This window comes from Enoplosus armatus, chromosome 7, assembly GCF_043641665.1.
Source record: "Enoplosus armatus isolate fEnoArm2 chromosome 7, fEnoArm2.hap1, whole genome shotgun sequence".
Classification (NCBI taxonomy): Eukaryota; Metazoa; Chordata; class Actinopteri; order Centrarchiformes; family Enoplosidae; genus Enoplosus; species Enoplosus armatus.
In genome coordinates, this window is record NC_092186.1 from 9,450,856 (window position 1) to 9,474,357 (window position 23,502).

Here is a 23,502-nt window from a genome sequence, read left to right on the forward strand (position 1 = left end):
TATCCTGTCATGCTGTGTACTCGATCAGGACTGAGAGAAACGTAAATGAAAACTTATCTATTTTATTCAGAATCGGAGCCTGTAAAAAAAAAAAAAAAAAAAGATTATATATGAATGTGATTTTTTTTTAAAGGGTTACTTGAATGCTAAAGCCGACTAAATCTAACTTCAGATGATTGTTGAAGTATGTACCATCATGCTATGCAGTTAACAGGGTACTAATGTTGCGTTCTTTAGATGTCTTTGAGAAAATGATTGCTATATTTGGTGCTGGCCACCAACTGCTTTTACGCATCAAACATTAGTCACTTACATTTTTTTTTACTAAAATGGAACAAGCCTGTCATGTAAAGCTGTGAAAACTCCTATCAATCATATTAAGTAAAAATCAGCCTCAGAGGTGCTGCAACAACAAATCCTACACAAGAAATCCAGGACTAGTGACTCTACTATTTATCATGTTTTCTACACTAAAGTGTGATTTGACTTCCTTACTGCTCCTCAATGCTCTAAATGAAAACTAGCAGGCCTTTCTATTCACTGAATATCTTGAATCTTATTTAGTAGTGAGTAATAATCTATGAAGTCTATAATCTATGAAGTTGTACAGCTGTAATGTAAACATGATTTGAACACCAGCTTCTGATCCTCAATGTCAGAACCAGGTTAAGCTTTCATGCCGTACCTGCAAATTGTAACTTGAGCGTTTGAATTACTGTAGTCGATATTGTATTTAATCATGGACATGTTTTCGGGCTGCTTTAGTGTCGGTGGTAGCTCAGAGTGAAGAGCGCTGTAGAGAAGCAGCTGTTTTCTTTGATATTGTGGGTTACTGGCTGTCCAATCTTTATGGAGTCTTAAGTTAAACTGCACTAGTTTTACAACATGAAATGGCTGATTGCCTTGTCACTCTGTATGTTTGCAATAACTCTAAAGAGGTATTCTGTTGTGATGGTTTTGCCACGTGTGATCGATAGATGTATGTCAAAGCGCTTTCATTTTCCTTTGCAGCGGACGATTCTTGCTCATTTAAAAGCATTTACATGAAAATAAGTACGATCCAGCGTAGCTCAGCGTGTGGTAGTGTTATATGTTTGTGTGTACATGAAAAAAAGTGAGGACGGCATTATGAAATTTCAGGAATTTAAGCAGTCAAACTTTGAAATCCTTTGGTTTTTTTGTGAAATAAATAAATTCTTTTTTTCTAAAGACGTGTTTCACACTCAGTCGCATCAGTCTCAGTTTGGGTCCAAAGATGAAAAACACGAAGACCTGCACACACTCGCTGCGTTTCATTTCAACACCGTTCACAAATCATTTGACACACAGGTGTTTCTTTACAGGTGATTCAGTGTCATCAGCGCCTTCACAAGTGACCGTAAAGCAGCAATTTACAAATCAACCCCATCAGGATAGATCCATTCTGTACTGTAGGTGCACTGAACAGTCCAGTCAGACTGTACTGCAGGCAATAGTCCAACTGAAATCATATATAGTGATAAGTGGGAAATAATCGACATGACTGATTTGACTTAAATACTTGTATCATTTTTGGCTTTACTGGAGCATGTAGTTTCAGGATTCACCGGGCTTTGGCAAAGATCTTAAAGGGGTACGGTGTCCGTGTGGCCCCAGTGATTCCTTCTGTACTCAGCTCAACTCCATCCAGAGTGGAAAAATAAAACTTCTGAAACAAACTGACGAAAAACAGGAACAGCTCAATTCTTGCCAGGCCTTCACCCAGACATGCGCGCTTTCCTGGAAAAAAGCAAGCACAAATGCAAAAGACTGAAGGCTAGTGTGTTGAAAATACTGTGTTGTATACTCTCATTCTTTAGCTAAATGATATTATTCCTTGTGGTTAAAACCTTCAAAAGTAGATTCTTTCGGCACTTAATCAAACTCAGAATGATTAGGTAGGTGTGGAAGTTACCTGCAGAGAAAGGTAAAAACGCTTCCCTCCTCACAAACTTTCCTTCAGCGTCAAGGAAGTGTTCAGGGTTAAAGGTGTCAGGAGTTTCCCATTCATTCTTGTCAAACAGCACAGAGGTCAGGTTGGGCATCACTGAGGTTCCCTGCACACACAAAGACACAGCAATAGATTTAGGGCTTTTTTTAATACAAAAGGATAAGAAGAGATACCCCCCAACCACCCACCCGGTACAATCCCATTGAAACAAGGCCTCAACAAGAACATTGAGAAAAGGGAAAAAAGAAATTTCATGAGATCCAAGACTTTTTGTGACGAGTCATAGAGGACGCCATGCATCACTGTACACGAATTGGAAGCACTTTGCAGTGTTTAAAATATATTTCAGTAGGATTTAAAGTTGTCAGTTTAAACTTCAGCCACCAGCAATAACAAACACTGGCCACTGCACACACTAAATGCCTTTTGTATGACGCAACATCAACAAATAGTGAAAATAGGGAATACAAGAACAAGACAAGTCATGCTAAAAGAAAATAAAGATGAAGCTGTGAATCACATACATGTGTGTATGATTTGAGCTACCACTGTGAAAGCTACACAATTAGCTGACTTCTCCCACATTATCATATTTCAGACATCACAAAATGCACAACATCATATTGGTTCAACAATACACACATAAGGGCACGTACTGCATGCAATATGTAGATGCACCTTGGGTATGAAGAAACCGCCCAGTGTCGTGTCCTTGGCGGCCATTCTGAGTCCATTGAGAGGAACGATGTTTCCCATCCTCTGGATCTCATGGATGACAGCGTCAGTGTAGGGCAGGTTGGGTTTGTCAGCCATAGTGGGCTGGCGGGTCTGCCCGATCACTCTGTCTATCTCAGCCTGGACTTTGTCTAAGAGGTGAGATAAAAGGTTTTTCATTGATCAATTAAATTGGCTGTTTTGACCCTGAACATCTTTCTCTGGTATCTTTTTAATCTTTTTCCTGTGCTGCTGCTGTGGGAGTCTTATCTGAGCACCCACCCTGGATGTGAGGGTTCATGACGAGGTAGATGAGGCCCCACTGCAGGGTCTTTGAAGTGGTTTCACTACCAGCCAGGAACAGATCCAGACAACACAGAACCAGGTTGCCATCGTCAAAACCCAGTTCACTGTTTCTGTCGCTCTGTCAGGCAGAGCGGAGGGACAAACATACGGTCAGTTCATATCATATATAATATATATCCAGTAGATTGGCTTATTGTGAACACCATACTTTCTCCTGTATCAGGAAGGTGTCGATGTAATCTCGTGGGCTGCTGGGATCCAGATCCAACTTGTGCCTCTCTATCTCTCCCCTGATAGATGCCTCCAAACATTTGGAGTTGCTGAAGATGTCATTGTGAGGCCCCGGCAGGCGTTTCATCAGTGCTGGGAACGCATCGTATAGCTGTTTGGAGAGGAAACGGGACTTATTCAGTGGTGTTGTTTTTATGCATTGGCAAGTAAAGATCTCACACTAGCTCACAACATTTTCTGATTTTCTGAACTTTCAATTGACTGCATGACAAATCTGCAAAAGAAATGATTTTGTCTACAGAAAATGTTATAAAATTGTTTATTTTCTAACTCAGTTACACTTTCCTATTGGCTTTTTTGAATGTGTATGACTAAGTTAACATGCTGGTTCTCATCCATGTTAGGAGTGCATATAGCCATGTGAGGTTGTTAGTTGTGTCTGAGCCATCTTGATCTTACTAGAGCCCATATGGAGCCTTCCAGATAGGCCATCTCAGTCAGATTCTTCAGCATGCTCTGGAAGTTGGGGTCACTGTAGTCGAACCGTCTCCCAAACACTATCTGGCAGATGATGTTGGCCACAGCGTTGTTTAAGAGGGGCACAGGGTCAAACGGTTCACCTGAACAGAAGAAATGTCCTCAGTCACAGTACACTACGTGTGAATTTTTGCTTTTCAGTTGATCACAACCTGTTTTTTCCCGACCTTTCTCCTTCTCCATCGCCTCCTGCAGATGAAGACTCTCTTCGCAGATGCTCTGCTCCATGGTGCTCTTGGCCAGACCAAACGTACGTAACGTGGCCATGGCAAAACGCCGCTGCCTCCTCCACACTTTCCCATTACTGAAGAAAAGACCCGCTGAGACAGAGAGAACCGATACAACATTAATCGGGCTGGGATCAGGAGGCAGGTTGTAGGACTTAAACACTGATGTACTACATGTGTGTACTACATGTGTGCACTTTTTGTGCGATTCACCTGAGTTGCCTGAATAAATCCTGGTCACCATCGGGCTGTAAGGCCGGTCCACAAAGTTGTCGGCCTGTGTCACTATGGCTTCCTTCACCATCTTCCACCCAGACACAAACACTGTTTTGTGTCTTCCCAGACGTATGCAGAACACATTCCCATAAACATCAGCTAGCTGTGGATGCAGGAGAAGAGAATAAGTGGCCTGTTGTCTAGCATGTGACTCTGATAAGATGCATATTTCAGTGACACTGTGACTTACCATGAGCAGGATTCTAGCATTGTTTCCTACCATAAACTTTTTAATATTCTGTTGGAGCAGAGTCTCAGATGAAGCGTTGTAATTCCCCTTGTTTGAGGACATGTCTCTACTACATACTAACGTCAGGGAGTTATTACAGAATAGCTTTTTTTTCCCCCTTTTGCTCAAGTTTTCATTGAATCACAAAAACACCACTGCATAATATGACAATATGATTCCGTCATCTTACCTTGGTTAGGTAAATGTGAGGCTGTTTAGATTCAATGCTGAAGACGTTTCCTAAAAGAGGGAGGGCCGGTGGTCCTGGTGGAAAGTTAGGTGGATCCTTTTTGTTCAGAAAATACACTACGAGGAGAACGGCAAAAACAAGAAGCAGCAATCCCATCAGATCAAGCCATAGAAACAAATCACACAGCCACATTGTGAAGCAGAGGAGAAGAGCAATGGACTGAAACTGATGACTTGCTCCATCATCCATTCCTAGTTAGACGTGGGCTGGTACTCTGCTGACTCACCGCTTATGTAGATATAATGATGTGTATGACAGAGAGTGGGGACAGCCCTCCATTAACCAAATGCAGAGTAAGAACAACCTAAAAACTGATCCAAACGTACACACCATAACAAAATGGGCATTGTAAAGAGCATTAAACACAAACCTTTCAGCTGTAAACATCAGAAGTTGCCTTAAGGCTAAATTATTCTCAGAGATGTCCTCCGTCAGTCTAACACTTCATAATGTAGCTAACTTCCAACCAATCACTGACATTCACATTTCTGTCTGCCTACTGTTATTTCTTACCTTTATGCAGAAAGTAGATCACACAAAATATGCAGATTTGTCCAAAAATGTGTGATGACATTGTTGACATTTCTGTCGCCGCTGACCTTTTGCAACAGGGGATATGATATTGATCTGGTGTTTTCTGGTTATAGACCACCACAGCAGACATTTTGACTCATCATAGCAGGAAACTAATTTATTTTGTTAACGATGGCTCCGTTTCATCAAGTGTCCCAGTAAGCCATCACAGTGAGCCAGCATGCAGTGACCCTGGAACTGGCTCACCCAAGTGGAAAACAGTCATTTTTAATATTATTAATTATATGACAATCTAAAATGTCTGCTGTCAAAAAAGTCTTTCACATTTTGTTGCTTTAGAGAGGAGAAGGAATTTAAGCAGCACAATGGTACTCAGTTGACTTATGCTTTAAAGGGGAACTCGACACTGATCTTACATATCAAAGTCTGTTTACAGGTCTTGGGGAGTACTACTGAATAAAAAAAAGATGTGTAGGGGTGGGTGGAGTTTGAGCCTCGAGCTGCTGGCTTCAAACACAGATGAGGTGCGGGCTACAGAGGTTTGGTGAGCTCACTTCTTTCTAACACACTCAAATCTCCGACTGAACGGTCTGTGGTTGAGTTGCATTGTGAGTAATGTAGTCACCAGGTTTTGACAAGGAAGGAGAATGTGTGGAATAAAAAAAGACGATATCTCTGGTTCTGCTGCATCAATGTTGCCCATCATAAGTCTGACAAAGAGTGGAACACTAAATAGGTGGAGTTCTTCTTTAACATTTAACATTTGAAGTGCTAACAAGGGATTTGTGTATATTTACCCCCTTTATTATTTTGTTATGGTTAACATGTGTCACCGTTTTATTATAGCAACCTCCAAATTATTATTTTGGCATAATATTAGATTTATTTGAAGAAAGTTGGTGCAATCTATGTGTAATGTTACGTATGTTATGCTGTACAACATGCGCTGCTGTCTACTGTCATTCCTGATACTACTACTAGATGGCGCCAAAGTAAGACCTTTTTTAATTCTTCATGTAGTCGGTTTGAAGATGTGTAGTAGGTTAATTATTTACAAACTGTTAATGATTTCAAAATGATTTGCAGTTACTTCCAATGGCTTGTAAATCACCTGCCAGAATGTATGTGAGTTTTTACCAATAGCTTAAACCAGGTTTGTGACACAAATCGATAAATAATTTATTAGTCGTTAATAGATGTGTTGAAATGGTTTAATGATTTCAGTTCTTTATTAACTAATGGCTTATACATGATATAACTGATCATTACTATAAAGAAACCTTAACCAATACAGCTTGATTGTAAGTTTAAAGAATGACTGTTTATGAAGTCTTTATACACATTGTCATTAATAACAAGGACAAAGAAAAATGTCTTATAAACAGTGCCATTAATACAAGAATATTTTTATGTAAAAATAACTATCCCACTGAATTAGGTGTACAGGCCGAGAAGGAAGAGGTTCTCAGTACATGAGGCAATCACACAACAGTGAAAGGTTGAGATTGAAAACTACAGCTATCTCTTCTAAAGCGTTTCTAAAGTCTTGTCTGTTACATATTGGTTAGATAAAAATGGTTTGTGAGATGTTGCTTAATTCAGCGAGCCTTGGCGTAAATCTTGAAGGGGTGTGGTACACGTGTAGTTCCGGTAACTCCTTCTGTACTCAACTCTATTCCATCAGGAACGGAGAAGGAGAACTTCTGCAGCAAACCGACCAAAAAGAGGAACAGCTCCATCTTGGCGAGGCCTTCTCCGAGACACACACGTTTCCCTGAAGGTAAAGCGAGACAAGACAGCTTTATTTATGTAGAACATTTCAAACACAGAGGCAACTCAAAGGGCTTTACATAGGAACATTAAGAAAAGCATTAGAATACATACAAAACTTGAAGAGTCCACAAACACACAAGCTCAGGATAAAACTTATTCTGGTTCAGGTTATACTTCAGATTGAGGTGAATGTGGTTTACCTGCAGAGAAAGGCAGGAGAGCTTCTCTCTTCACAAACTTTCCCTCAGCATCCAGGAAGTGTCCTGGGTTGAAGGTGTCTGGAGTCTCCCATTCAGTCTTGTCGAACAGCACAGAGGTCAGGTTGGGCAGTATTGTTGTACCCTAAAAAACAAGACCCACTAAGCAATGCTGCAAGAACACATTTTAGAGATAATCCTGTTAAGAACTATGTACTAAATGCACCTTGGGTATGAAGTAACCACCCAGTGTCATGTCCTTGCCGGCCATTCTGAGTCCATTGAGGGGAATGATGTTTCCCATCCTCTGGATCTCGTGGATGACAGCGTCAGTGTAGGACAGGTTGGGTCTGTCAGCCATGGTGGGCTGGCGAGTGTGTCCGATCACTCTGTCTATCTCTGCGTGGACTTTGTCTAGAAATACAGGAAGGAAATAAAGGGAACCTATTATGCACATTTCCAGCCCTATGTTTTTATTCTGGGACTCCACTAGAGTAGCTTTGCATGATTCACAGTTAAAAGTCCTCATTTATCTCATTCTGGCCCTTCATGCAGCCCCTCAGGTCACCCTCTGTCTGACACAAGCTGTTTGAGCTCCTGTCTCTTTAAGGCCCCCCTCCCTAAAGGCCCACTTTCTTCTGATTGGCCAGCTCCCTGAGGCCTAGGCGGGGCAGGGAGAAGCCTTTGAGCCCTGAACACAGCAGGCGCTGCTTCAACCTCTTGCCAGTGTGCCAGAAGGCGTATGACAGCTGCAGTAACTGAAATTGAAAAATAGCACAACGACAGATGCCTCCGGAGCGGAGTGTTTCTGGGGACTGGCCCTCGCTGATTACTGTACAAAAACACACAACTGATTCATTGATTTTGGTGAAACTCGATCATTTTATGGAGAAAATGTTTTCTGGTTTTCCCTCTGATGTCTTCCGGCTGCTCTGCCTCAACTCTTGGTAACTTACATGGTTTCCTGATGGACAGAAAGCTTTATAAAGTAACTGCTGCAAACTGTAGCTGCCGTTAGCTCAGTTTGCTCTGAGCACCGGGGGAGTGTTGGGGTTTACACTGCTAGCAGGAGCTTTGGTCCGCCGGTAGGAGGAGGTTTTCAGCCCCGGGCTCTGAGAGTCAGAGTAAAGTCAGCTAGCTATAAGCATAGATATAGATATACTGTATATCTAGATATATATGACTATGAGGACCGCTAGCTGCACAGCTAACGACAGCTACAGACAGCAGTAGTTAACAATTACTTTAGCATCAAGTAAAGCCATCTAAATCTGAATAACTTAGACAGACTGAGCAGGCGGATGAGCGCATCCCTGTACTTCGTGGGTGTGCTGTCACTGCTGTGCCTGGAGCAGATGACCATATAAAGAAATCCGTGGCTATCTGATAGCAGCTCGGCACAAAAGTAGAAAAAACGTGGCAAACGTAGTATTCAGAGCAGTCTGAAGCCTGAGCTTTTTGCTCACAGGGTTTACTTTTATTTACGTTTACCTCATTATTTGAAACTTTGGCAATGTGTTATATGAATATTCGTTATTGTAACATTATACATATGACAGAAAATAAGGAAAAGCACAATAGGTCCCTTTAAGTTTGTAGCAACAGGGGGAGAAAAACTTGGAATGGCATCTTAATGCCTTGATATGGATTTTGTCCCCAATCATTTACTTTGAGATTTCTTTAAAGGCGTATCATGTGGACAGTAGGAATGATTGGAGCAAACAAAAACATATGGGCATGTAGGTATTGACAGACTTTGACTTGAACTTTTCCTTTAATCCTTTGCTCCAAAACCTGTTTGCAAATGAGGGAGATTATCTGGATCAGGTTGCTGCCTTTAACCTTTTTTTCCTCTGCTATTACAAAGTACAAAGTACTGCTCTGCTACTTCGAAGATCTATCCAGAAATCGCTAGACATGACTTCAAATTTGGACATGTAGCCTTTAAATGCCAGTAATCCCTTTGGGTAAACTTTGAAAGAGAAAATTAGCCATAAAAAACATTTTTAGGATGACAATGTTGCTCTGTCGGTTGGTCAGTCGGTCCCCCACTTTGGTCCAGACTGAAATTTCTCAACAACTATTGAACAGATTGCCATGAAATTTGGTGCAAATGTTCATGGTCCCCAGAGGATGAATCCTAATGACTTTGGTGATCTCCTGACTTTTCCCCTATTAGCATGTTAATGCGCTAAACTGAGATGGTGAAAATCCTGTGAGCATTGCTCAAAGCACCACTGTGCTTAATGCAGCCTCATAGAGCTGGTAGCCTGTCTGTAGACTGTTTTCGTTACCTTACTGTTTCACAGTTAGCTCAGCGTGAGGCCTAGCACATCACTTACCGTTGATATCCGGGTTTTTGATGAGGAAAACCAAAGCCCACAGCAAAGTGGTGGAGGTGGTCTCCGTTCCAGCCATGAACAAATCCAGAGAGCACAGAGCCAGATTGGTCTCAGTGAAGCCCAGGTCAGACTCTTTGTGCTATTCAGAAATGCAGAGAAGATAGTGGTGAATGACTGGTAGATTGACAGGAAGGGCTACACGGTGTTGTACAGAGCAGTGTGTACAATGCAAATGTTCACATACATTCTCCATTTCAATGATGAAAGCATCAATGTAGTCCTGGGGATTGTTGTGGTCCAGGTCCTTCTTATGCCTCTTTATCTCCTGACTGATGAAGTCTTGGATGGTGTTGAAGTGGCTGAACATTTTGTTGTGAGGACCCGGCAAACACTTCATCACTCCGGGGAATGACTGATACAGCTACTCGGAAGAAAACAGTAGATGAGAGAACCTTTCATTCACATCACCTTTCACTTTTTGTAATAAATTTTCTCCACAGACATGGGCCTCTCAGTCGGTTACAGAGGACTCCCACAATCCCATCACAATGCTCTCTCTGACAATGATTGAACTGAATGGATATTACTGACTTACCAGACCCCATATAGAGCCCTCTAGCCAAAGAATTTCAGACAGATACTTCAACATGAGCTGGAAGTTGTCATCGCTGTAGTCAAACCGTTTCCCCATCACCAGCTGGCAAATGATGTTGGACACAGCGTTGTTGAACAGGCCTGCTGGGTTGAAAGGTTCACCTGGAGGAGAGAAGTCCATTAGTTAGACAATGCCATACTGCTGAAGAGCTGATGCTGCTGATTATGAGCTTATTTTGTACTCATTGTGCACCACCTTTCTCTTTCTCCATCTCCTCCTGCAGGTGTCGGATCTCCTCACAGATATTCTGCTCCATGGTGCTTTTGCCCAGGCCAAAGCTACGTAAGGTAGACAAGGCAAAGCGTCGCTGTCTCTTCCATATTTCACCATTGCTCATGAACAGACCACCTAGACACAAGCATGCAGAGGCAGTTGGGTTAATGACTCAGGGGAACTCCTTTCTGCACAGCATGAGACAAAAGAAAGAGAGAGATTTGTAGACCTGATTTTCCTGAGTAAAACCTTTCAGCCATTGCATTGTAAGGTCGATCCACAAAGTTCTCAGCTTGTGTCACTATGGCTTCCTTCACCATCTTGTACCCCGACACAAACACAATCTTGTCACTGCCGAGGCGGACGCTGAACACATTTCCATAGACGTCAGCCAGCTGTGGACAATACATCAAGGAACAAGCACACTGATGAACCACAACACACTACTGCATCATATGCACAGTTTAAATTGTTACAAAACCTAAAACCAAAAACAAATGGACTACCAGATGTGCTAAGATCAGAATTTCCATTTATATTTACAATTTGACCACCAGATATCAGTTAGAAAATTGTAATTTAAACACAAATGCACATTTCCTGAAGTGTGTGAACAATTTAGAGTTACATTCACAAAGAATGAATTAATAAAAATAATTGAAATGGCTTCCATTTTGGTATGACAAAGTTATACATGTTGTTATTGTCCACGTATGCCACTATCCCGATAGCAATTACACAACTGTGTTTGTGAAGGATTCAGATAAATTCAGTGAAACTAATCAAATAGTTAAAATGCATTAGAATGTCTCAATAAAATTCACTCTTAAAACTGAAAATATGCACAGTAAAAACTCATTGAAAAACAAAACTAGAAAACAACTGTTTTAATAAATCTAAAATGTATTAATAAAAGCCTTTAGCAAGTATATCACTTTTAATCTTTGATCCTTAAAGCTCAAAATTCCCGTAAGGTGAAACATCTTGTGTATTAAACTTTACCTTGGTAAAATAAAGGTGTGGATGTTTGTTGTCCACACTGAGGAAATTTCCCACAAGGGGAAGAGCCAACGGTCCAGGAGGATAATTTGGAGGATTCCTGTTTTTGAAGAAGTCTGCTATTAGGAGGAAAATAAAAATAAACAGTAATACCGCCTTGAGGTCAAAACCCAGCAAAAAATTGTAAAGCCACATCTTCAAAGAGAGTTAAACCAGCAGCAGCTTCTCAAGACTCTCTTCTTCCTCAGTTGAAACGCCTGTTGCTTTATAATGCTTGTTCAAACTTGATTTAATCCTCTTCTGATCCACACATTCACACAATGCTAATATTACAGGATACACAGCTGAAAAATAAAATTCTGAGTCTGTACAAAGGTGCTTGTGGCAGTGTTCTTACATAACAGCTGCAGCTACACCTACTTTTCCCTACGCAAACAAGACCTCTCTTACAGCACGTATAACCTAGTAATAAGAACTAATAATAATAATAAAGTATTATTATGCTTAAACATTGCAGTCCTATGACAATCACTCATGAGCAACAACAACCTCAGCTGATGATAAGTGTTTTATCATATGGATCATAGCAAAACCTCCACTGTCTCTCAGTGCCCTTTGACTGAGATTGGTTGTTCATACTGTAAACAGAGTCAATCGTGGACATGTGACTCTGATGCATATTTCAGTGACACTGTGACTTACCGTCAACAGGTTTTTTGCTTTGTTTCCTGCTACAAACATTTTAATATTCTTTTTAATTTCCCCTTGTTTGAGGACATGTCTGCTATATAATAAAGTTGAGGAGTTATTACTGAATAGCTTTTTTCCCCCTTTTGCTCAAGTTTTCATTGAATTTTCAGAAATCACAAAAACGCCACTGCATACAATGAAAATATGATTCTGTCATCTTAACTTGGTCAGGATGTTTGGATTCAATACTGAAGACGTTTCCTAAAAGATGGAGAGCTGGTGGTCCTGGTGGAAAGTTAGGTGGATCCTTGTTGTTCACACATTGGCAATAAAAAAGCGATTAATACATGTAAATTGTCACAAATAGTACCTTTAATGTTACCATGTGTTACATTTTAACATTTTCCAAATTATTATCTTGGCATAATATTAAGTTTGTTTGTAGAAAATTAGACCACCCTGGTGAAAGTTGGTGCAATCAATGTGTAATGTTAGGTATGTTACGCTTTATAGTGTGCACAGCTTTCTACTGTCATTCTTGATATTACCACTAGATGGTGCCAAAACAAGACATGTTTGAATTTTTCATGCAGTGGTTTTTAAGTGTTTTTGTGTAATAGGCTAATTATTCACGATTAAACTGATATATTAAAAAAACCCAACAATTAATGATTTATAAATGATTTGCAGTTACTTCCAACGGCTTGTGACACAAATCAATAAAACTTTTCTTAGTGATTAATAAATGTGTTGAAATGGTTTAATGATTTCAGTTCTTTATTAACTAATGGCTCATACATGATATAACTGATCATTACTATAAAGAAACCTTAACCAATACAGCTTGATTGTAAGTTTAAAGAATGACTGTTTATGAAGTCTTTATACACATTGTCATTAATAACAAGGACAAAGGAAAATGTCTTATAAACAGTGCCATTAATACAAGAATATTTTTATGTAAAAATAACTATCCCACTGAATTAGGTGTACAGGCCGAGAAGGAAGAGGTTCTCAGTACATGAGGCAATCACACAACAGTGAAAGGTTGAGATTGAAAACTACAGCTATCTCTTCTAAAGCGTTTCTAAAGTCTTGTCTGTTACATATTGGTTAGATAAAAATGGTTTGTGAGATGTTGCTTAATTCAGCGAGCCTTGGCGTAAATCTTGAAGGGGTGTGGTACACGTGTAGTTCCGGTAACTCCTTCTGTACTCAACTCTATTCCATCAGGAACGGAGAAGGAGAACTTCTGCAGCAAACCGACCAAAAAGAGGAACAGCTCCATCTTGGCGAGGCCTTCTCCGAGACACACACGTTTCCCTGAAGGTAAAGCGAGACAAGACAGCTTTATTTATGTAGAACATTTCAAACACAGAGGCAACTCAAAGGGCTTTACATAGGAACATTAAGAAAAGCATTAGAATTTTTTGTTATCAAAACAATAGCACCTTCAGACCACAGCAAATTCCTTGTAATGTATGTTACTTGGCAATAAACAGTTTCTGATTCTGATTCTGATTCTGAGAATACATACAAAACTTGAAGAGTCCACAAACACACAAGCTCAGGATAAAACTTATTCTGGTTCAGGTTATACTTCAGATTGAGGTGAATGTGGTTTACCTGCAGAGAAAGGCAGGAGAGCTTCTCTCTTCACAAACTTTCCCTCAGCATCCAGGAAGTGTCCTGGGTTGAAGGTGTCTGGAGTCTCCCATTCAGTCTTGTCGAACAGCACAGAGGTCAGGTTGGGCAGTATTGTTGTACCCTAAAAAACAAGACCCACTAATCAATGCTGCAAGAACACATTTTAGAGATAATCCTGTTAAGAACTGTGTATTAAATGCACCTTGGGTATGAAGTAACCACCCAGTGTCGTGTCCTTGGCGGCCATTCTGAGTCCATTGAGAGGAACGATGTTTCCCATCCTCTGGATCTCGTGGATGACAGCGTCAGTGTAGGGCAGGTTGGGTCTGTCAGCCATACTGGGCTGGCGGGTGTGTCCGATCACTCTGTCTATCTCTGCCTGGACTTTGTCTATAAATACAAGACAATTTAAGGAATTAAGCTTGTAACAACAAGGGGAGAAAAACTTGGAATTACATCTAAATGTCTTGATATGCTAATATTTACACAAAGTGAGGGCAGTGGATTTTGTCCCCCATCATTTACATTGAGATTTTGTTTAAGGGCGATCATGTGGACAGTAGGAATGATTGTGGCGAACAAAAACATATAGATATGTAGGTATTGACAGACTTGAAAAAAATTGAAATTTTCCTGTAATTGTTCGCATTAAAACTTGTTTGTAAATGAGGGTGATTTTCTGGATCAGGTTGTTGCCTTAAACCTTTTTTCCTCTGCTGTTAATTTTAGCTTTCTGGACTGAACATTACAAAGAAAAGTATTCATTTGAATGGTTTAACTGCTCTGCTTCTTCAAAGATTTATCCACTAACACTAGACATGACTTCAAATTTGGACATATAGCTTTTAAAGGCCACTAATCTCTTTGGGTAAACGTTGAAAGAGAATTTAAGCCATAAAAAATAATCCCTGTCATTTCTAGCCATGCTAGCGACATGACTCTAAGGATGGCAATGTTGTCACTTTGGTCCAGACTGAAATATCTCAACAACTGTTAAATGGATTGGCACAAAATTTGGTACAAATGTTCATGATCCCCAGAGGATGAATCCTAATGACTATGGTGATCCCCTGACATTTTTGGCTTTCAGTGAAATAACTCAGCAACTATTGGATGGATTCTCATGTAATTTATACATATAGTCATGTTGCCCTAAGGATGGATTGTATTAACTTTGGTAATCTCCTGACTTTTCCTGTAGCGCCATCATCAGGTCTAAATTTTAATTAGTCCAATTCTGTGGTTTATGACCATATACCTGAAATACTAATGACATTCCCATCAGCCTCTGTTGTACTTTGTGTTTAGTTCTAATTAGCATGCTATCATGCTAAACTAAGATGGTGAACATCATGTTAGCATTGTAATTGTATGCATTTTAGCATGCTGAAGTTAGCATTTAGCTCAAATCACCACTGTGCCTACAGCCTCACAGACTGTTTCACAGTTAGCTCAGCGTGAGGCCTAGCACATCACTTACCGTTGATATCCGGGTTTTTGATGAGGAAAACCAAAGCCCACAGCAAAGTGGTGGAGGTGGTCTCCGTTCCAGCCATGAACAAATCCAGAGAGCACAGAGCCAGATTGGTCTCAGTGAAGCCCAGGTCAGACTCTTTGTGCTATTCAGAAATGCAGAGAAGATAGTGGTGAATGACTGGTAGATTGACAGGAAGGGCTACACGGTGTTGTACAGAGCAGTGTGTACAATGCAAATGTTCACATACATTCTCCATTTCAATGATGAAAGCATCAATGTAGTCCCGGGGATTGTTGTGGTCCAGGTCCTTCTTGTGCCTCTTTATCTCCTGACTGATGAAGTCTTTGATGGTGTTGAAGTGGCTGAACAATTTGTTGTGAGGACCCGGCAAACACTTCATCACTCCGGGGAATGACTGATACAGCTACTCGGAAGAAAACAGTAGATGAGAGAACCTTTCATTCACATCACCTTTCACTTTTTGTAATAAATTTTCTCCACAGGCATGGGCCTCTCAGTCGGTTACAGAGGACTCCCACAATCCCATCACAATGCTCTCTCTGACAATGATTGAACTGAATGGATATTACTGACTTACCAGACCCCATATAGAGCCCTCTAGCCAAAGAACTTCAGACAGATACTTCAACATGAGCTGGAAGTTGTCGTCGCTGTAGTCAAACCGTTTCCCCATCACCAGCTGGCAAATGATGTTGGACACAGCGTTGTTGAAGAGGCCTGCTGGGTTGAAAGGTTCACCTGGAGGAGAGAAGTCCATTAGTTAGACAATGCCATACTGCTGAAGAGCTGATGCTGCTGATTATGAGCTTATTTTGTACTCATTGTGCACCACCTTTCTCTTTCTCCATCTCCTCCTGCAGGTGTCGGATCTCCTCACAGATATTCTGCTCCATGGTGCTTTTGCCCAGGCCAAAGCTACGTAAGGTAGACAAGGCAAAGCGTCGCTGTCTCTTCCATATTTCACCATTGCTCATGAACAGACCACCTAGACACAAGCATGCAGAGGCAGTTGGGTTAATGACTCAGGGGAACTCCTTTCTGCACAGCATGAGACAAAAGAAAGAGAGAGATTTGTAGACCTGAGTTTCCTGAGTAAAACCTTTCAGCCATTGCATTGTAAGGTCGATCCACAAAGTTCTCAGCTTGTGTCACTATGGCTTCCTTCACCATCTTGTACCCCGACACAAACACAATCTTGTCACTGCCGAGGCGGACGCTGAACACATTCCCATAGACGTCAGCCAGCTGTGGACAATACATCAAGGAACAAGCACACTGATGAACCACAACACACTACTGCATCATATGCACAGTTTAAATTGTTACAAAACCTAAAACCAAAAACAAATGGACTACCAGATGTGCTAAGATCAGAATTTCCATTTATATTTACAATTTGACCACCAGATATCAGTTAGAAAATTGTAATTTAAACACAAATGCACATTTCCTGAAGTGTGTGAACAATTTAGAGTTACATTCACAAAGAATGAATTAATAAAAATAATTGAAATGGCTTCCATTTTGGTATGACAAAGTTATACATGTTGTTATTGTCCACTTATGCCACTATCCCGATAGCAATTACACAACTGTGTTTGTGAAGGATTCAGATAAATTCAGTGAAACTAATCAAATAGTTAAAATGCATTAGAATGTCTCAATAAAATTCACTCTTAAAATTGAAAATATGCACAGTAAAAACTCATTGAAAAACAAAACTAGAAAACAACTGTTTTAATAAATCTAAAATGTATTAATAAAAGCCTTTAGCAAGTATATCACTTTTAATCTTTGATCCTTAAAGCTCAAAATTCTCATAAGGTGAAACATCTTGTGTATTAAACTTTACCTTGGTAAAATAAAGGTGTGGATGTTTGTTGTCCACACTGAGGAAATTCCCCACAAGGGGAAGAGCCAACGGTCCAGGAGGATAATTTGGAGGATTCCTGTTTTTGAAGAAGTCTGCTATTAGGAGGAAAATAAAAATAAACAGTAATACCGCCTTGAGGTCGAAACCCAGCAAAAAATTGTAAAGCCACATCTTCAAAGAGAGTTAAACCAGCAGCAGCTTCTCAAGACTCTCTTCTTCCTCAGTTGAAACGCCTGTTGCTTTATAATGCTTGTTCAAACTTGATTTAATCCTCTTCTGATCCACACATTCACACAATGCTAATATTACAGGATACACAGCTGAAAAATAAAATTCTGAGTCTGTACAAAGGTGCTTGTGGCAGTGTTCTTACATAACAGCTGCAGCTACACCTACTTTTCCCTACGCAAACAAGACCTCTCTTACAGCACGTATAACCTAGTAATAAGAACTAATAATAATAATAAAGTATTATTATGCTTAAACATTGCAGTCCTATGACAATCACTCATGAGCAACAACAACCTCAGCTGGTGATAAGTGTTTTATCATATGGATCATAGCAAAACCTCCACTGTCTCTCAGTGCCCTTTGACTGAGATTGGTTGTTCATACTGTAAACAGAGTCAATCGTGGACATGTGACTCTGATGCATATTTCAGTGACACTGTGACTTACCGTCAACAGGTTTTTTGCTTTGTTTCCTGCTACAAACATTTTAATATTCTTTTTAATTTCCCCTTGTTTGAGGACATGTCTGCTATATAATAAAGTTGAGGAGTTATTACTGAATAGCTTTTTTCCCCCTTTTGCTCAAGTTTTCATTGAATTTTCAGAAATCACAAAAACGCCACTGCATACAATGAAAATATGATTCTGTCATCTTAACTTGGTCAGGATGTTTGGATTCAATACTGAAGACGTTTCCTAAAAGATGGAGAGCTGGTGGTCCTGGTGGAAAGTTAGGTGGATCCTTGTTGTTCACACATTGGCAATAAAAAAGCGATTAATACATGTAAATTGTCACAAATAGTACCTTTAATGTTATCATGTGTTACATTTTAACATCTTCCAAATTATTATCTTGGCATAATATTAAGTTTGTTTGTAGAAAATTAGACCACCCTGGTGAAAGTTGGTGCAATCAATGTGTAATGTTAGGTATGTTACGCTTTATAGTGTGCACAGCTTTCTACTGTCATTCTTGATATTACCACTAGATGGTGCCAAAACAAGACATGTTTGAATTTTTCATGCAGTGGTTTTTAAGTGTTTTTGTGTAATAGGCTAATTATTCACGATTAAACTGATATATTAAAAAAAACCAACAATTAATGATTTATAAATGATTTGCAGTTACTTCCAACGGCTTGTGACACAAATCAATAAAACTTTTCTTAGTGATTAATAAATGTGTTGAAATGGTTTAATGATTTCAGTTCTTTATTAACTAATGGCTCATACATGATATAACTGATCATTACTATAAAGAAACCTTAACCAATACAGCTTGATTGTAAGTTTAAAGAATGACTGTTTATGAAGTCTTTATACACATTGTCATTAATAACAAGGACAAAGGAAAATGTCTTATAAACAATAATATAAATAAAATAACATTTTCATTTATCCCACTGAATTAGGTGTACAGGCCGAGAAGGAAGAGGTTCTCAGTACATGAGGCAATCACACAACAGTGAAAGGTTGAGATTAAAAACTACAGCTATCTCTTCTAAAGCGTTTCTAAAGTCTTGTCTGTTACATATTGGTTAGATAAAAATGGTTTGTGAGATGTTGCTTAATTCAGCGAGCCTTGGCGTAAATCTTGAAGGGGTGTGGTACACGTGTAGTTCCGGTAACTCCTTCTGTACTCAACTCTATTCCATCAGGAACGGAGAAGGAGAACTTCTGCAGCAAACCGACCAAAAAGAGGAACAGCTCCATCTTGGCGAGGCCTTCTCCGAGACACACACGTTTCCCTGAAGGTAAAGCGAGACAAGACAGCTTTATTTATGTAGAACATTTCAAACACAGAGGCAACTCAAAGGGCTTTACATAGGAACATTAAGAAAAGCATTAGAATACATACAAAACTTGAAGAGTCCACAAACACACAAGCTCAGGATAAAACTTATTCTGGTTCAGGTTATACTTCAGATTGAGGTGAATGTGGTTTACCTGCAGAGAAAGGCAGGAGAGCTTCTCTCTTCACAAACTTTCCCTCAGCATCCAGGAAGTGTCCTGGGTTGAAGGTGTCTGGAGTCTCCCATTCAGTCTTGTCGAACAGCACAGAGGTCAGGTTGGGCAGTATTGTTGTACCCTAAAAAACAAGACCCACTAAGCAATGCTGCAACATCAACACTCACATTTTAGAGATAATCCTGTTAAGAACTGTGTATTAAATGCACCTTGGGTATGAAGTAACCACCCAGTGTCGTGTCCTTGGCGGCCATTCTGAGTCCATTGAGAGGAACGATGTTTCCCATCCTCTGGATCTCGTGGATGACAGCGTCAGTGTATGGCAGGTTGGGTCTGTCAGCCATACTGGGCTGGCGGGTGTGTCCGATCACTCTGTCTATCTCTGCCTGGACTTTGTCTATAAATACAAGACAATTTAAGGAATTAAGCTTGTAACAACAGGGGGAGAAAAACTTGGAATTACATCTAAATGTCTTGATATGCTAATATTTACACAAAGTGAGGGCAGTGGATTTTGTCCCCCATCATTTACATTGAGATTTTGTTTAAGGGCGATCATGTGGACAGTAGGAATGATTGTGGCGAACAAAAACATATAGATATGTAGGTATTGACAGACTTGAAAAAAATTGAAATTTTCCTGTAATTGTTCGCATTAAAACTTGTTTGTAAATGAGGGTGATTTTCTGGATCAGGTTGTTGCCTTAAACCTTTTTTCCTCTGCTGTTAATTTTAGCTTCCTGGACTGAACATTACAAAGAAAAGTATTCATTTGAATGGTTTAACTGCTCTGCTTCTTCAAAGATTTATCCACTAACACTAGACATGACTTCAAATTTGGACATATAGCTTTTAAAGGCCACTAATCTCTTTGGGTAAACGTTGAAAGAGAATTTAAGACATAAAAAATAATCCCTGTCATTTCTAGCCATGCTAGCGACATGACTCTAAGGATGGCAATGTTGTCACTTTGGTCCAGACTGAAATATCTCAACAACTGTTAAATGGATTGGCACAAAATTTGGTACAAATGTTCATGATCCCCAGAGGATGAATCCTAATGACTATGGTGATCCCCTGACATTTTTGGCTTTCAGTGAAATAACTCAGCAACTATTGGATGGATTCTCATGTAATTTATACATATAGTCATGTTGCCCTAAGGATGGATTGTATTAACTTTGGTAATCTCCTGACTTTTCCTGTAGCGCCATCATCAGGTCTAAATTTTAATTAGTCCAATTCTGTGGTTTATGACCATATACCTGAAATACTAATGACATTCCCATCAGCCTCTGTTGTACTTTGTGTTTAGTTCTAATTAGCATGCTATCATGCTAAACTAAGATGGTGAACATCATGTTAGCATTGTAATTGTATGCATTTTAGCATGCTGAAGTTAGCATTTAGCTCAAATCACCACTGTGCCTACAGCCTCACAGACTGTTTCACAGTTAGCTCAGCGTGAGGCCTAGCACATCACTTACCGTTGATATCCGGGTTTTTGATGAGGAAAACCAAAGCCCACAGCAAAGTGGTGGAGGTGGTCTCCGTTCCAGCCATGAACAAATCCAGAGAGCACAGAGCCAGATTGGTCTCAGTGAAGCCCAGGTCAGACTCTTTGTGCTATTCAGAAATGCAGAGAAGATAGTGGTGAATGACTGGTAGATTGACAGGAAGGGCTACACGGTGTTGTACAGAGCAGTGTGTACAATGCAAATGTTCACATACATTCTCCATTTCAATTATGAAAGTATCAATGTAGTCCCGGGGATTGTTGTGGTCCAGGTCCTTCTTGTGCCTCTTTATCTCCTGACTGATGAAGTCTTTGATGGTGTTGAAGTGGCTGAACAATTTGTTGTGAGGACCCGGCAAACACTTCATCACTCCGGGGAATGACTCATACAGCTACTCGGAAGAAAACAGTAGATGAGAGAACCTTTCATTCACATCACCTTTCACTTTTTGTAATACATTTTCTCCACAGACATGGGCCTCTCAGTCGGTTACAGAGGACTCCCACAATCCCATCACAATGCTCTCTCTGACAATGATTGAACTGAATGGATATTACTGACTTACCAGACCCCATATAGAGCCCTCTAGCCAAAGAACTTCAGACAGATACTTCAACATGAGCTGGAAGTTGTCGTCGCTGTAGTCAAACCGTTTCCCCATCACCAGCTGGCAAATGATGTTGGACACAGCGTTGTTGAAGAGGCCTGCTGGGTTGAAAGGTTCACCTGGAGGAGAGAAGTCCATTAGTTAGACAATGCCATACTGCTGAAGAGCTGATGCTGCTGATTATGAGCTTATTTTGTACTCATTGTGCACCACCTTTCTCTTTCTCCATCTCCTCCTGCAGGTGTTGGATCTCCTCACAGATATTCTGCTCCATGGTGCTTTTGCCCAGGCCAAAGCTACGTAAGGTAGACAAGGCAAAGCGTCGCTGTCTCTTCCATATTTCACCATTGCTCATGAACAGACCACCTAGACACAAGCATGCAGAGGCAGTTGGGTTAATGACTCAGGGGAACTCATTTCTGCACAGCATGAGACAAAAGAAAGAGAGAAATTTGTAGACCTGAGTTTCCTGAGTAAAACCTTTCAGCTATTGCATTGTAAGGTCGATCCACAAAGTTCTCAGCTTGTGTCACTATGGCTTCCTTCACCATCTTGTACCCTGACACAAACACAATCTTGTCACTGCCGAGGCGGACGCTGAACACATTCCCATAGACGTCAGCCAGCTGTGGACAATACATCAAGGAACAAGCACACTGATGAACCACAACACACTACTGCATCATATGCACAGTTTAAACTGTTCAAAAACAAAACCTACCCATGCACAATGAGGAACAAACGGCTACCAGATGTGCTAAGATCAGAATTTCCATTTATATTTTCAATTAACATCTGACCACCAGATATCAGCATTTGCCATTAGTTTCTATATAAAAAAGAGAAATTAAAATGCAAATTCACATTTCCTGAAGTGTGTGAACTATTTAGTGTTATAAACTGGGCATATTAATAAGAAATAATTAAAAAAGCTTCCACTTTTTTGGTTTGTTGACAAAGTTGTTATTGTGGACAATAACAAATGTTATTTAAATTAATAGTTTAAATTATTAGAATTCGCAATAACATTCAGACTGAAAACTGAAAATATGCACAGTAAAAACAACTAGAAAACTAGAAAACTGTTCTAGTAGCAATTATATCACTTTTAATCTTTGATCCTTAAAGCTCACAATCCCTGTAAGGTGAAACATCTTGTGTATTAAACTTTACCTTGGTAAAATAAAGGTGTGGATGTTTGTTGTCCACACTGAGGAAATTCCCCACAAGGGGAAGAGCCAACGGTCCAGGAGGATAATTTGGAGTATTCCTGTTTTTGAAGAAGTCTGCTATTAGGAGGAAAATAAAAACAAACAGCAATACCACCTTGAGGTCAAAACCCAGCAAAAAGTTATAGAGCCACATCATTAAAGAGAGTTAAACCAGCAGCAGCAGGAAGGTCTGTGCTTTTCAAGACTCTCTTCTTCCTCAGTTGAAACGCCTTTATAATGCCAGTTTACACCTGTGTTATGGTCCTCACTCTCACGCACAACTTTACAACAACATTACAGGATAGAAAAAACAGTAAATCAGAGTCCGTACAAAGGTGCTTGTGACAGTGTTCTTACATAACCAACTACAGACGCGCCTACTTTCAACAAGATCTCTGCCAAAGTACGTATGACATGACATAGTCTATAGAAATAGCAGAAATGCGGGGAGCCCTGTAGCTCACCCATCTAATATACAAAGGCTGCAGGTTCGATTCCGGCCTGGGGCCGTATGCTGCATGTCACCCCCCCCCCCCACCCCCCCTCCCTCTCTGTATCTCTGTCAATTAAAGGCAAACTGCCCAAAAACTAATCTTCAAAAAGAAATAACAGAAATGTATTTATTGATCATGTTAGTGGTGTGTTTTGGAAGCTAACACCATGTAATATTTGTCAAAGGTTTTCAACAGATAAAGAATACAGAGGAGCATTACCCAATTTTCCGTATTTTGCAAACACTTTTTGCAAAGCTTTCCACCACTACCCCCAAGTTCTCGCCTTGTCAACAAAACCCTGTCTTCTTTAAACT

At 40.1% G+C, this 23,502-nt stretch overlaps 4 protein-coding genes across 4 annotated transcripts; all 4 read right to left on the bottom strand.

Annotated features, from left to right (window-relative positions):
- Positions 1 to 1,582: 1,582 nt before the first annotated feature.
- Positions 1,583 to 4,871, bottom strand: LOC139288277 (cytochrome P450 2J6-like). Its single transcript, XM_070909555.1, has 9 exons — positions 4,680 to 4,871; positions 4,198 to 4,363; positions 3,925 to 4,077; positions 3,680 to 3,840; positions 3,198 to 3,371; positions 2,966 to 3,107; positions 2,648 to 2,835; positions 1,934 to 2,075; positions 1,583 to 1,758 (listed from the first exon to the last, which is right to left on the bottom strand). Exons 1-9 carry the CDS (start codon positions 4,869 to 4,871, stop codon positions 1,583 to 1,585), a joined length of 1,494 nt encoding a protein of 497 aa, XP_070765656.1.
- Positions 4,872 to 6,495: 1,624 nt separating this feature from the next.
- Positions 6,496 to 11,850, bottom strand: LOC139288276 (cytochrome P450 2J6-like). The gene is made up of 9 exons (XM_070909554.1): positions 11,456 to 11,850; positions 10,683 to 10,848; positions 10,436 to 10,588; positions 10,181 to 10,341; positions 9,830 to 10,006; positions 9,586 to 9,724; positions 7,470 to 7,657; positions 7,247 to 7,388; positions 6,496 to 7,047 (listed from the first exon to the last, which is right to left on the bottom strand). Exons 1-9 carry the CDS (start codon positions 11,645 to 11,647, stop codon positions 6,872 to 6,874), a joined length of 1,494 nt encoding a protein of 497 aa, XP_070765655.1. The 5' UTR covers positions 11,648 to 11,850; the 3' UTR covers positions 6,496 to 6,871.
- A 668-nt stretch (positions 11,851 to 12,518) lies between these two features.
- Positions 12,519 to 17,534, bottom strand: LOC139287453 (cytochrome P450 2J6-like). The gene is made up of 9 exons (XM_070908484.1): positions 17,140 to 17,534; positions 16,367 to 16,532; positions 16,120 to 16,272; positions 15,865 to 16,025; positions 15,514 to 15,690; positions 15,270 to 15,408; positions 13,992 to 14,179; positions 13,769 to 13,910; positions 12,519 to 13,465 (listed from the first exon to the last, which is right to left on the bottom strand). The coding sequence occupies exons 1-9, from the start codon at positions 17,329 to 17,331 to the stop codon at positions 13,290 to 13,292; spliced, it is 1,494 nt and encodes a 497-aa protein (XP_070764585.1). The 5' UTR covers positions 17,332 to 17,534; the 3' UTR covers positions 12,519 to 13,289.
- Positions 17,535 to 18,622: 1,088 nt separating this feature from the next.
- Positions 18,623 to 22,848, bottom strand: LOC139287247 (cytochrome P450 2J6-like). Its single transcript, XM_070908209.1, has 9 exons — positions 22,657 to 22,848; positions 21,944 to 22,109; positions 21,697 to 21,849; positions 21,442 to 21,602; positions 21,091 to 21,267; positions 20,847 to 20,985; positions 19,569 to 19,756; positions 19,339 to 19,480; positions 18,623 to 19,139 (listed from the first exon to the last, which is right to left on the bottom strand). The coding sequence occupies exons 1-9, from the start codon at positions 22,846 to 22,848 to the stop codon at positions 18,964 to 18,966; spliced, it is 1,494 nt and encodes a 497-aa protein (XP_070764310.1). The 3' UTR covers positions 18,623 to 18,963.
- Between the last annotated feature and the right edge of the window lie 654 nt (positions 22,849 to 23,502).

Excerpts from the sequence above, each read along its gene's own strand:
- LOC139288276 (XM_070909554.1), bottom strand. The coding sequence starts at position 11,647 with ATGTGGCTTTACAATTTTTTGCTGGGTTTTGACCTCAAGGCGGTATTA. Across the intron at positions 10,007-10,180 it reads AGGGCTCTATATGGGGTCTG|CTGTATCAGTCATTCCCCGG; the intron begins GTAAGTCAGTAA and ends TCTTCCGAGTAG. Across the intron at positions 7,389-7,469 it reads GTGGTTACTTCATACCCAAG|GGTACAACAATACTGCCCAA; the intron begins GTGCATTTAGTA and ends CTTGTTTTTTAG.
- LOC139287453 (XM_070908484.1), bottom strand. The coding sequence starts at position 17,331 with ATGTGGCTTTACAATTTTTTGCTGGGTTTCGACCTCAAGGCGGTATTA. Across the intron at positions 14,180-15,269 it reads CAAAAACCCGGATATCAACG|ACAAAGTCCAGGCAGAGATA; the intron begins GTAAGTGATGTG and ends TTGTATTTATAG. Across the intron at positions 13,466-13,768 it reads TCTCCTGCCTTTCTCTGCAG|GGAAACGTGTGTGTCTCGGA; the intron begins GTAAACCACATT and ends CTTTACCTTCAG.
- LOC139287247 (XM_070908209.1), bottom strand. The coding sequence starts at position 22,848 with ATGTGGCTCTATAACTTTTTGCTGGGTTTTGACCTCAAGGTGGTATTG. Across the intron at positions 22,110-22,656 it reads CACACCTTTATTTTACCAAG|CTGGCTGACGTCTATGGGAA; the intron begins GTAAAGTTTAAT and ends TATTGTCCACAG. Across the intron at positions 19,140-19,338 it reads TCTCCTGCCTTTCTCTGCAG|GGAAACGTGTGTGTCTCGGA; the intron begins GTAAACCACATT and ends CTTTACCTTCAG.
- LOC139288277 (XM_070909555.1), bottom strand. The coding sequence starts at position 4,871 with ATGTGGCTGTGTGATTTGTTTCTATGGCTTGATCTGATGGGATTGCTG. Across the intron at positions 4,078-4,197 it reads GATTTATTCAGGCAACTCAG|CGGGTCTTTTCTTCAGTAAT; the intron begins GTGAATCGCACA and ends TCTCTGTCTCAG. Across the intron at positions 2,076-2,647 it reads GCGGTTTCTTCATACCCAAG|GGAACCTCAGTGATGCCCAA; the intron begins GTGCATCTACAT and ends TTGTGTGTGCAG.